The sequence below is a fragment of the Danio rerio genome, chromosome 1, assembly GCF_052040795.2.
Source record: "Danio rerio strain M-AB ecotype USA chromosome 1, GRCz13ab, whole genome shotgun sequence".
NCBI lineage: Eukaryota > Metazoa > Chordata > Actinopteri > Cypriniformes > Danionidae > Danio > Danio rerio.
Window position 1 is genome coordinate 10539215 of NC_141021.1, and position 12797 is coordinate 10552011.

Genomic DNA, 12797 nt, shown 5'->3' on the forward strand with positions numbered 1-12797 from the left:
ATGTCCATCCCTTTATGACCACAGTGTACCCATCTTCTGATGGCTACTTCCAGCAGGATAACATGCCATGTCATAAAGCATGAATCATCTCAGACTGGTTTCTTGAACATGACAATGAATTCACTGTACTCAAATGGCCTCCACAGTCACCAGAACTTAATCCAATAGAGCCCTTGTGGGATGTGGTTTATCAGGAGATTCACATCATGGATGTGCAGCCAACAAATCTGCAGCAACTGTGTGATGCTATCATGTCAATATGGACCGTAAATCTCTGAGGTATATCTCCAGAACCTTGTTGAATCTATGCAACGAAGGATAAAGGCAGTTCTGAATGGGCTCCAACCCGGTACTAGCAAGGTGTACCTAATAAAGTGTCTGGAGAGTGTATAAATGAATTGTATATCTTTTGACATTATTAAATAATTTATTGTTACATTAGTGGAAAACAAGTTCAACTAAAAGATTATTGTGTGTGCAAATTCTTAAGCATTGGAGAAAAAAAAATACAGAAATATTTTTTGCAGTTTTAAATTTTTTATGTGTATTAAAATAAATTGAGTCACTCTGGATTTCATGTTGAAACTACAAGACTGACATCATTAAGTCTAGCTTATGATGTCAAGAAATCAAAGGGGGAAAAAAAAAAAGAATCCACAAATCAAATTCACGGGTTATTACTAAACATGACCAAAATATGATTTGATTTACCAACAAGAAGAAATCATTTAGTCAAACAAAACACAAGCTGAGCATGCAGTATACTCTCAAACTTAAAGATAAACTCATATGAGTCAGAAAGGCAGGACCAAAGAAAGAGAGAAACATAATGCAAGCAAACACTCAAGATGAACACAATGACCAATGTGACCCTGGGCTTTTCCAAAGGGTGGACATTTACCTAAACCAAAGAGCCATGGAGACAGAGAATGAAGCGGAGCAGGAGAGACAGAGAGAAGATGAAGAGTGCTAGAGCACAGCATGGACTTCCCTGAAACGCCAAACACACCAGGAGGAAGAGGAGGAAGAGGAAGAAGAAAACACCAGGATGACTTATGCTACATTACAGTGATGTACAGCTCATCCAGTCTCTCATATACACGTGAAGACAAGAGTACTAAATCATCAGTGTGCGTGTGTGTGTGTGCGCCAACCTGATTTCACTAAGTAGGACATGCTCCTGAATTAACATCTATGTTGATCCTGGAATAACATTCCAATCAGCCAATCAGAATTAAGGTTTAGGCTTGAGGTTAGGCTTATACACTTCAACAAAAGTGTTATCCAACTATTATTCCCCTCTGATTTAATAATCTGGGAATAATTGACAGTTATGGTTGGGTTTAGGGGTGGGCACTAGGTATGGATTACATTTTCTAACAAAAATGATGTTCCAGGATCAACATAGATGTTAATCCAGATTGCACAATCATATCGTACTTGACAAAATCATGACGTGCGTTTGTGTGGGAATTTATCTCTGTACCTCTACGCTGGGCAAGGTGAAGTATGTCATTTTGGTTCGTGTCCAGTGTGTGGCATTACTGTGAAATAAACAGTACATACAGCTGTGGAAAACATTAGGAGACATCTAAAGTCTGTGTGAAATCTAAATTTATGGTGTTTATTTTGCTAGCGCACATTGTACCTAAAGAATGACAATTAATCAGTGGAAATGAATTGAAATAAATAGTTTTGGTAATCTTCAATCAAAGTCTGAATATTTGTTCCTGTGATTGGAATGGCAGTCCTTCTGTGTTGACCTCAGCTTGACGGCTTCTTAGCCACGCCCCTCTTACTGTTAGTCAGCTATGAGGATATGATGCGCAAAAAGAAAGCCCCACCCCCTACTCGATATTCAGTTTCAGTTGGAAGTGGATCAACATATGGAAATAAAAGTCAGCAACATCCGGTTCATGCAGTCTTTAAATTCTCAGGTTCTCTGGATATATTTTGTATGCCTTTGAGTAAAAATGTTAACATTTGTTTTATTCCATTAAGCCTGTTAAAATTTCATCCAGATTAAAAATGATCTAAATAGTATTATTATCTAAAATGTCTTGAAATCTTGGGAAATCTTGACTTTCCCAGGGATGGGTTGTGGCTGAAAGGGCATCCGTTGAGTAAAAACGAGCGGTTCATTCCGCTGTGGCGACCCCGAAATAATAGAGACTAAGCCGACAAGAAAATGAAGGAATGAATGAATGTTCATCTTGACAAAAGGTTTCTTTCATTTATTAGAATAAATGTCATCAGAAGTTTACAGAATAAAACAAAAAATGATGAACTATGAGCCGTAAATCCAGAGAAACTGAGAATTTCCAAGTGGTCTCTTAAATTTTTTCCACAGCTGTATTTAACATACCTTTACATACTGCAGACTTGCATGTACAGTATGTCAGCCAGTTAAGTAACAATTCTGAATTGAATTTAATATTAACGAATACAATAAAATCGCTATAAAGATGAATAAAAACACTGAACACTGACACTGAAAAACAAAAAATGCAAACAAATTAAATGAATAAATAGAAATTTAAGTTATTTACAACTATTAATAAAAAAATGTTTCCCAGAGATGGGTTGCAGCTAGAAGGGCATCCGCTGCGTAAAACATGTGCTTGGCGGTTCATTCCGATTTGGCAACCCCAGATTAAGGGACTAAGCCGAAAAGAAAACAAATGAATGAACGAATAAAATCATATCAATAATATTTAAAAACAATACTAACATACTGAAATTAGAGATAAAGATGAAAAGGGTTTGCCAAAAATATAATAAGAAGAATAAATGCTTCAAAACATTCTGTACATTCAAAAGTAACTTCTTTATTTTACTTGATGCATAGAAAAAATATATTCTTTAAAATTGTTTTTTTTTTACTATAATACAGTTTTAGTTTCATATAGTATATGCAAGACGCACTTCATGATTTGGCCAAATACGCTGCGGTCCTGGATTGACATCTATGTTGATCCTGAAACATGATTTTTGTTGGAAAATGTAGTCCATACCTATTCCCTACTCATAGGCCCAACCATAATTGTAAAGTATTCCCTAAATCAGAGGGGAATAATAGTTGAATAACAATTATGTTGAAGTGCATAAACCTAACTTTAAGCTAAACTTACCATAAACAGTAAACATATCCCTTAATTCTGATTGGCTGACTGGGATGTTGTTCCAGGATCAACATGGATGTTAATCCAGCAGCATGTCCTGCTTTGTGAAATTAGTTTGGCGTATGCAAGACAGTCACTTAATTGTCATTCTAAGTTAAAACTTTATATTTAATATGTATTTTAAGTAATTTGAAGTATTTTTACTTCAAATCGGTTATGCTGAATGAAAGAAATAAAATAAAAAAATTACATTTAATAATTTGATTTTGTTTCAGTTTGGTTTTATTTTTAATAAATCCCGTTTAAAAAATAATCCCGTTTAAAATTAATTCTATTTGTTCCTTAAACTGGCACATAAAACCACACTTCACCTTCACCCAAGCAGCGCTGATGTTTACTGATGTTATTTTGAGAGTGAGTGTCTGCTCACCGTGAGCGAGCGCATGCTGGAAGGCTCCAGGAGCTCCAGGATAAACAGCTGTTTTGCAGGCCTGTGTCTGTGTGGAGAGTTTGCTGCCTGGGCTCAGGCCAGGGAACGGCAGAGCATGCAGAGGGTTGAAGCCAGGCAAAACTCCTGGCTGGACACTGCAGGGGTAAGAGGACGGCAGGAGAGACAGAGACGGGGTGGGCAGAGCTGGAGTCCCACAGGAGATCTCACCCGCGGCCTAAAACGTCACACACAGAAACTCAAGTAATGACCTTAGTACATCATTTGAAATGAAGAGCAATTGATTTAATGTCTTAGGGGTGTTATAATGATGATGATGTAAATGTAAAGCAATGCAATCCGCTTGTTAAGTGTGACGTCACGTGAAGTGGCTTCCGCGTCCAAGCTCTCTATTTAACTGTATGTGGAGACACTTACATGGTGATAATAAACATTTACAAAGTGATGTAATACTTTAGAAAAATCACAATCCAAATATATATATATACATACAGTATATGTCCATGCCTTATATCAGATGGCCAGAATGTGATTACATTTTTTATAAATTGTTAATATTGGTGTCTGTGATGCAGCAAGTCCAGAGACTGATGTGTACACGATGATTTCAAATGAAATTCCCTTTAATGTGTGATAGGACTAAAAAGTGTTCATAAACAAAAAAAATTCTGAATTCAAATGAGTAGCGGCTTGGACCCAGAAGCAGTATTTTATACATCATGACTTAACAAGCGGATACATTCAGCTTTAGACATCCCAGAATTTTTTTTTTATTACATTTTAGAGTATATTAAATACTAACATTGTACTTTTGATTAAACAAATGCAACCCTGGTGTAAAAGAAAGACTTCCTTCGAAAACATTTTACAAACCCAAACTTTTCAACAGTAGTGTATTTACAGTGTTCAGCATATGAAGAGTTCAGATGCAAAAACCTCTAAATGCTGTCTAAAATGATCAAAAAAAAAAATATTCTCCTGTTTATGTTCAGTTATTTCACTTCAAATACAATGAAAAGAACTTATTCGCCCTTATAAAAGTAAAATTAGTGAGCCTACACACAGGAGAAAAAATATCAAACAGCATTTAGAGGTTTTTGCATATATGCATATACTCTTCATACATAAGTACACCCCTCACAAATCTATCTTTTAAATTAATAACTTAATAGGAAGCTTTAGAATATTATATACAGTTGAAGTCAGAATTATTAGCCCCCATGAATTATTAATCCACCTGTTTATTTTTTCCTCAATTTCTGTTTAACAGAGAGACTGTTTCAACCCATTTCTAAACATAATAGTTTTAATAACTCATTTCTAATACCTGATTTATTTGATCTTTGCCATGATGACAGTAAATAATATTTGACTGGATATTTTTTAAGACACTTCAATACAGCTTTCGATACAGTGACATTTAAAGGCTTAACTCGGTTAATTAGGTTAACTAAGCAGGTTAGGGTAATTAGGCAAGTTATTGTTTAATGATGGTTTGTTCTGTTGACTATTGGAAAAAAATAATTAGTTTAAAGGGGCTAATAATTTTGCCCGTAAAATTGTTTATAATCCAATTATTAACTTCTTTCATTTTCTCTCAAAAAATAAAAATATTATCAGACATACTGTGAAAATTTCCTTTCTCTGTTAAACATCATTTGGGAAAATTTTAAAAAATACAATAAAAATAAAAGGGGGCTAATAATTCTGACTTCAACTGTATGTGCATTTAGATTAGTCAGTACTGAAGCCAAATCTGGAGCTTATCTGGAGCTAACAAAATAACTTACAATAGCGGTCCAAAAAGTAGTAGCACCCAAATTTATATGTTATAGAAAAATATTACATACAAATCAAAGAAAAGAGGAAAAATCAAGAGAAGAAAAACATTAAACAATTTAGTTGAAATGTAGGCTGTGATTTTAAATTTTTTTGTGATATTTTACTTAAAATTAATTGTATTATCTTTTGAATTTCTAAATATGTTTGGTGAATAAAATCGTATTTTAATAAATATATCTGCTTAATAAACCTGTTTTGTTTAAATACACCAAAATACACTGCCTTTATTTACTGAGAAATGGATAATAATATTCATTTTCAAATTAGGGTGTACTTAATTATGCTGAGTACTGTATACATCATTTTATATTTATTATAAATTCATATTTATCGTTATATTTATCATGTTATGAAGAATTTATCCAAAAAAATTTATATACATTTTCATATGTTATTACCAAGAATATGACTTGTTTCCCTATAAATAGTGTTCTATTAATGAACTTTCTATTAATCAATGAATGAAATTAAAAGTGAAGCATGAAGTAAAAAGAGTTTGTGTATTACCAATTGCACTTTTTTTCATAAAAACTATGCAAAAAAAAAAAAATGGATTAACTGCAATTTATTTAGTAAGCAGTTAGTATCGCACAATAATAGCCATAATCAAGTATATTTACCCTGTTAGACTAATAATTTTAAAAATCATTTAGCTGCTTTTAAGTTTTCGGAAACCGTTTTCACTTTGATGGCAGAATGCCAATGAATAGTAATAGATGATAATAATATATCTGAAATATTAAAATAATATTAAAATAACAACAATTATTATACCAAACATTTAGATTTGCCATCTAACAAACTTGCAAAAGCTTAGTCTAAACTTTCTCATGAACTATTGATGCATATCTTCCCAACTTAAGATAAAAGTATAATGATTTACAGCATTTTCAAAACAAATAAAAGCCTTGCATAAAAAAACAAAATAGATGGCATGTTTTCAGACATGTTTCATATTCATTTTCAGACAACACAAAACCAATGGTTTAACTTACGTGAAGTTGGCACCCCATGAAAATAAACAATCCCCAAAACTATTAAAATCTTACATTTGTGTTGATTTGTGCTGCAAAAAAAATGAACGTTTGTGCTGGCTTGGTGTCTGAGATAATAAAATAATAATAAAATAATTCTTATAAAAATAATCTTTCAGACACCAAACCGGCACAAACGTTTGTTTTTTGCGGCACAAATGACCACAAATGTAGCACAAATTAATGGAATAGTTTTGGGGATTATTTATTTTTATGGGGTGCCAACAACACAGAGGTATATTACTACTTCTGAAGAGTTGTATTTGGTGGTATTTATAAAAAAAAAAAAAAAAAAAAATAATAATAATAAACAAATGCCCTCACGGCTGCCATAGAGGCGTGTGTGTGTCCTCTGGAGGCGGTGGTGGTCAGCAGTCTGGCCACCCCCTGCACCATTGACGCACAGTGACCCTGCGCTCCATCTGGAGGAGCCACCAGCGTCAGCTTCAGACTAGCCTTCTCTCCAGCCTCTGAATCCCCAGCAGCCTCAGCGCTGACCGGACTCCTCTGCTTCTCCATTTTGTTGCTGGCAGCGGCTGAAGATCTGTGGCTCTGGATGCAGTGCTGCGTGGAGAAGTTATTGGATGGTGTTTTTGCAGTGGTGCTCAGCGTGGCTGCAGCTTCAGGCTGCATGTTTGCAGGTAAACCCAGACGTTTGCGTTTCAGAGCAGGCGGACCCTGAACTTCATTGACATTCCTACTGTCCTCAGGGGCGCCGCTGGCCTGTGTGGCCAACAGTGGGAAAGGCTAGATTTTGAAACAAGTTTAACTCTAAAATTTCCTAATAAATGCAACATTCAAGACCTTGAGGTACCTTCTTTAGTTTTGTTGTGCCTATTGGTTTCTTCCTTGCCCTGTAAAATGCAGAGAAATGGCATTAAAATAACCACACAAAGGCTGAAGACTTTTTGTGCATTTCAGACATTCATTGAGGCATTTTGAGTGGCTGAAAATGTGGAATTATGATAGCCAAACAGCCCAGGACTAAATATAGTTACATTTGTCAGTCTACTAGCACAAACTACACATATCCCACATATATACACATCTAATGAGGGACATAATGAAACATTTGGAACTGGAGAAAATCAGATTCTCCCTAAAAAAAAAGAAACAAGTCAAATTCTATAAAAATCTGGCAACCTTTCATAGATTATTTTAAAGACAAAAATTCTATGGAAACGGTTAAATTGAAGAGGATTAGACAAATTTAGCTTAAAACTGAAGGTCAGTATTTATTTATTTTCATTATTATTATTATTATTTTTATTTACTTATTTTTCATCTATTATTATGTTACTTTCTTATGTATTGTGTGTATATTGTATCTTTTATTGTTAAATTTTGTGTAAATGTTCGTCGGACCAAATTTGTAAGTCAATGTGCTTGAATATTTAAATAAAATAATAAATACATTTATATATAAATTTAAATGTGAAATTATGAAAAGAGCAAGTTTAAAAATATATTTTTTGTTACTGTTAAACAGGACTACTAAAATGGACTGTATGAGTGTGCATGTGGGTAGTTTTTCTTCACAAAGTGACATTGGAAAATATTAGCATGGCATGTTAATAGCATGAATGGGATCATTCTGTCATCCCGATAAAATAAATATAAAAGGAAAAACATTTCTTCTCACAGTATATATTTACAGTACCTGTGAATGTTTTGCTTTTTGCTCATCTTGTTTTCCCCAAAACATTTAAATGAATAATAAAAAACAACGAACCAAACTCTTCTTTGTAAAGGTTGGCTATACATCTAAGGACTGTGTAGTAATGTAAAATTATACTTACACAACACCAGTAATGTGACCATGTGCTTTTCGGGTTTCTATAAGCAGAATCCTATTGAGAAAAATGAGAGAAATAAATCAGAAACTAACAATTCTGAAGATTTAAAGCAGGATTTACAGACTTTTTTAATATGATCACACATTATATATACCCTTTTCAAATGCATATTTATGCACATTTTGCACAAAGTCAATAATCATATATAGGTAAATGCCAGGATATTTATATCGATGGAAAACATTTTATAAAGAATATGTCTGAAAAAGGGCAAAGCCGTGGCGCAGTAGGTAGTGCTGTCACCTTATAGCATGAAGGTCACTGGTTCAAGCCTCGGCTCAGTTGGTGTTTCTGTGTGGAGTTTGCATGTTCTCCCTGCGTTCGTGTGGGTTTGACATGTGGTACAGGTGAATTGGGTAGGGTAAATTGTCCGTTGTGTATGTTTGTGAATGTGTGTCTGGATGTTTCCCAGAGATGGGTTGCGGCTGGAAGGGCATCCCCTGCATAAAAACTTGCTGGATAAGTTGGCGGTTCATTCCGCTGTGGTGACCCCGGATTAATAAAGGGACTAAGCCGACAAGAAAATTAATGAATGAATATTTCTGAAAAATATAAATCTACATTTTCATGGTGTTATTAGCAAGAATTTGACTTTTCTCTCAATAAATACTGTTCCATATCAACTTTCTAATAAATCAAAGAATAAAAACAGTGGAGTAAAAAATATTGGGAGTTTGTTATTATCAATGCAAATAAAATATCTGAGTAATGCCACATATAACCTTAAAAAAAACAGTAAACTTTATTTTTTGAAATAATTTTAATAATTCAGCAGATCTCAGAGCTTGGATGGAGCACGTTTAGCTTAGCTTAGCATAAAGCATTGAATCAGATTAGACCAGTGGTTCTCAAACTGTGGTACGTGTACCACCAGTGGTACGCAGGCTTCCGTCTAGTGGTACGCGGAAGAATCAATTATGTCATACATGTATGTACATGTTACATATATTTCAAAATTTATCAAAAATTATTTATATATGAATATGATGACATATAGCGTATATTTCTAAGGTCCAGGCAATATTTCCAGGTGTTTTAGTACAGCATTTTTTTTTTTATTTTTGGGAACAGTAACCTACTATTTTTAACCTTTAAAAGCACAATTTAATTTAAATGTTGACGTTTTGAGTTTATTTATTTTTTGTTTTTTACATATAAGCACAGTGCAGTGTTAATTTTCAGACTCTTTATAATATTTAAAGTGGCTGACAATAATAAATATTATTAATAATAGGAATTAAACTGCCACATTTTTGAACTGTGCAGATCTGTAGCTGCTTTATTGGGCCATCTAAGCTACTGTATTTCATTAATGCTCATTATGGTGGTACTTGGAGAGACGATTTTTTTTTTGAGGTGGTACTTGATGAAAAAAGTTTGAGAACCACTGGATTAGACCATTAGCATCAATTTCAAAACAAACAAACAAAAACATTTAAAATGTTTCGATTATTTTCCTGTTTAAACCTCAACTCTTCTGAATTTATGTTGTGTACCAAGACTGACGAAAAATTTAAAGTTGCTGATTGTGCATTGTTGTATATTGTATATTATAAATATGGGTAGGCGAGGGAGTGGCGCAGTAGGTAGTGCTGTCGCCTCACAGCAAGAAGGTCGCTGGGTTGCTGGTTCGAGCCTAGGATCAGTTGGCGTTTCTGTGTGGAGTTTGCATGTTCTCCCTGCCTTCGCGTGGGTTTCCTCCGGGTGCTCCGGTTTCCCCCACAGTCCAAAGACATGCGGTACAGGTGAATTGGGTAGGCTAAATTGTCTGTAGTGTATGAGTGTGTGTGAATGTGTGTGTGGATGTTTCCCAGAAATGGGTTGCCGCTGGAAGGGCATCCGCTGTGTAAAAACTTGTTGGATAAGTTGGCTGTTCATTCCGCTGTGGCGATACCGGATTAATAAAGCGACTAAGCCAACAAGAAAATGATTGAATTAATAAATATGGGTCAAATATAAAAAAATAAATTCTGACAAGGTTTTGAAGGATAGTGGTACAATATGACCAATTACATAACTTGCTAATTATGAATAATTAATCTCGGCCCTCGCTGTTTCTCTTGTATTGATTTGACAATTTTCATAATTTTAAAGTATTAATGTTTGCTTTGTATACCTGGACTGCATCCACCCTTTGGGCCAAAGTGATTTAACATCCGCCTCCAGGAACGCTTTCAGATACTCCTCTAAACTAGAGCAGGAGGGCGACTCTGAATCATAAATCATCATTTTCACATTGACAATCTCACAGAGCAGCTCCCTGTCAAAACACACAGCGACATTTGTGTATACCCATGATCAAAGGTCACATAATAAAACGATGCTTGATTTTATTACAAAACCTGGTTCTCATTAGATTAATAGAATATTTGATGAGATCGAACGCTCCGTTTTTGTGTCATTTACTAGCATCTATGAATAATCATGTACACACAAGAGTCCCGACCTGATCTCTTCATTCCATCTGAATCGCTTGCGAGGCCCAAATACCCGTTTTCCACTCCTCTCTTCTTCTTCCTCATCAGATCCATCAATCGCTCGCTCTTTCTCAGCCTCGAGTCTTAAAGCACACAGAAGAACACACAAATATAACAATACAATCAGAGTGAAAATTAAAACATCAATAAAAGCGCAGTGATGTCCGATTACTTGGCAGCTCTGGCTTCAGAGTGAGCCTGGCAGTGATTCTGGAAGCGGGTGATCTGCTCTGGCATGGATCTGGCGACAGCATTCTCCAGCTTCTTCAGCAGCTCCTGCATCTGCTCATCCTGATGACATACAGCATTTAATTTATATATAGTATATGAATCAAGGTTAAAATGTTTTTATTTCCGAGTAATAATTGTCTACTTTTTACCATGATTTACAAAAGACATTCATTGAAACTCCATTCATCGTAACAAGTTTTTCAAAAACATGGAGTACGTTAACATGGACACCAATAACCTGATGTTAATACGATTAAGACACTGTTCTGATTAAGAGTCTACCAATGTAAACAGCGATTTTTGATTCAATTTTCAATTTCAATTCATCTTTATTTCTATCGCACTTTTACAATGTAGTCGGAAGCAGCTTAACATAGAAGATTATGGTCAATTGAAAGTGTCAGTCCAGTTTTTAGTGTTGAGGTTCAGTTCAGTTTAGTTCTGTGTGGTTTAATATTCGCTGCTGAAAGTTTGATGACCTTAATCTGACTAAAGTCATAATCGAACTAAACTGAAATCGAATTAAGACATGTGGAGTGTGCCTAATCACATTATTGTAGTGCAGAACAGACATTACAAACACTTTAATCAAACTATTACCATCATATAGGACTTTTGCCACATTTTGCAACAGAATAGTCTACACCAGGTGTGGGCAAACTTGATCCTGGAGGGCCAGTGTCCTGCATAGTTTAGCTCCAACCCTATTCAAACAGACCTCCCTATAGAGTTCAAGTGATCTTGAAGACACTGATTAGTTTGTTCAGGTGTGTTTGACTAGTGTTGGAACAAAACTCTGCAAAAGGGGGTTAAAGTTAAAGTCGATAACTTAAAAATGAAACACCCGAAATTACATGAAACTTCGGTGGAAATGTATGCAACTCTTGTAAACACCTTAATCATATTATTTTCTTATTCAGATTAAGGCAACTCATTTGATTATGGATGTCATGTAAATGTAGTTATTGTTAGTCATATTAGACAAAATAATTGTATAACATACTAACAGAGACTAATTAATGACCACAGTGGAACCCCAAAATACTATTTAGTTGCTATTTTAAATTTATACTTTGCCACATTCCACTAAATCAATAAGTTTTACAACAATAAGATTTCCATCGTTTAAAATATAATAAATCTTGTGTAATTATATATATTTTCTATGTATTTTTTATTAATGTAGGTTGGATTAGGTCTGTTGATATCATTTACGTAAATGCACAATGCATTCGGAAAGTATTCATAGTTCTTCACTTTTTCTACAGTTTTATTTTTTTTTGGCTACAGCCTCATTCCAAAATGGATTAAATAAATTTATTTCCTTAACATTCTACACACAATACCTCATAATGTCAATGTGAAAAAGAAAGATTTTTTTGAAATTGTTGCAAATTTATTACAAATAAAAAAGCTGAAAAATCACATGTACATCAGTAATCACAGCCTTTGCAGTGAAGCTCTAAATTGAGCTCTGGTACATTCTGTTTCCACTAATCATTCTTGAGATGTTTCAGCAGATTAATTGGAGTTCATCTGTGGTAAATGTCAGATGATTGGACATGATTTGAAAAGGAATACACCTGTCTATATAAGGTCCCAGGGTTGACAGTGCATGTCAAAGCACAAACCAAGCATGAAGGAATTATGTGAAAGGAATTGTGTGTAAACCTCTGAGACAGGATTGTCTCGGGGCACAAGGCTGGGGAAGGTTACAAAAAAATTCTGCTGCTCTAAAAGTTCCAATGAGCACAGTGGCCTCCATCATGCATAAATGGAAGATGTTT

The 12797-nt window shown here is 34.6% G+C and overlaps 1 protein-coding gene across 9 annotated transcripts in view; it reads right to left on the reverse strand.

The window, feature by feature from the left end:
- ubn1 (ubinuclein 1) overlaps nt 1-12797 on the reverse strand; it is a 192149-nt gene that overhangs the window by 2507 nt on the left and 176845 nt on the right. For 3 of the 9 annotated variants that reach the window (NM_001446735.1, NM_001446732.1, XM_087236206.1), the window contains 7 exons: nt 10952-11070; nt 10749-10862; nt 10419-10562; nt 8246-8296; nt 7261-7300; nt 6771-7169; nt 3553-3787 (listed from right to left, as the gene is read on the reverse strand). In NM_001446735.1, coding sequence (NP_001433664.1) covers nt 3553-3787; nt 6771-7169; nt 7261-7300; nt 8246-8296; nt 10419-10562; nt 10749-10862; nt 10952-11070 — 1102 coding nt within the window. Of the gene's footprint in view, nt 1-901; nt 992-3552; nt 3788-6770; nt 7194-7259; nt 7301-8245; nt 8297-10418; nt 10563-10748; nt 10863-10951; nt 11071-12797 lie in introns of all 9 variants that reach the window. The other 6 variants (NM_001446733.1, XM_087236204.1, XM_087236203.1 and 3 more) reach the window with 4 other exon arrangements.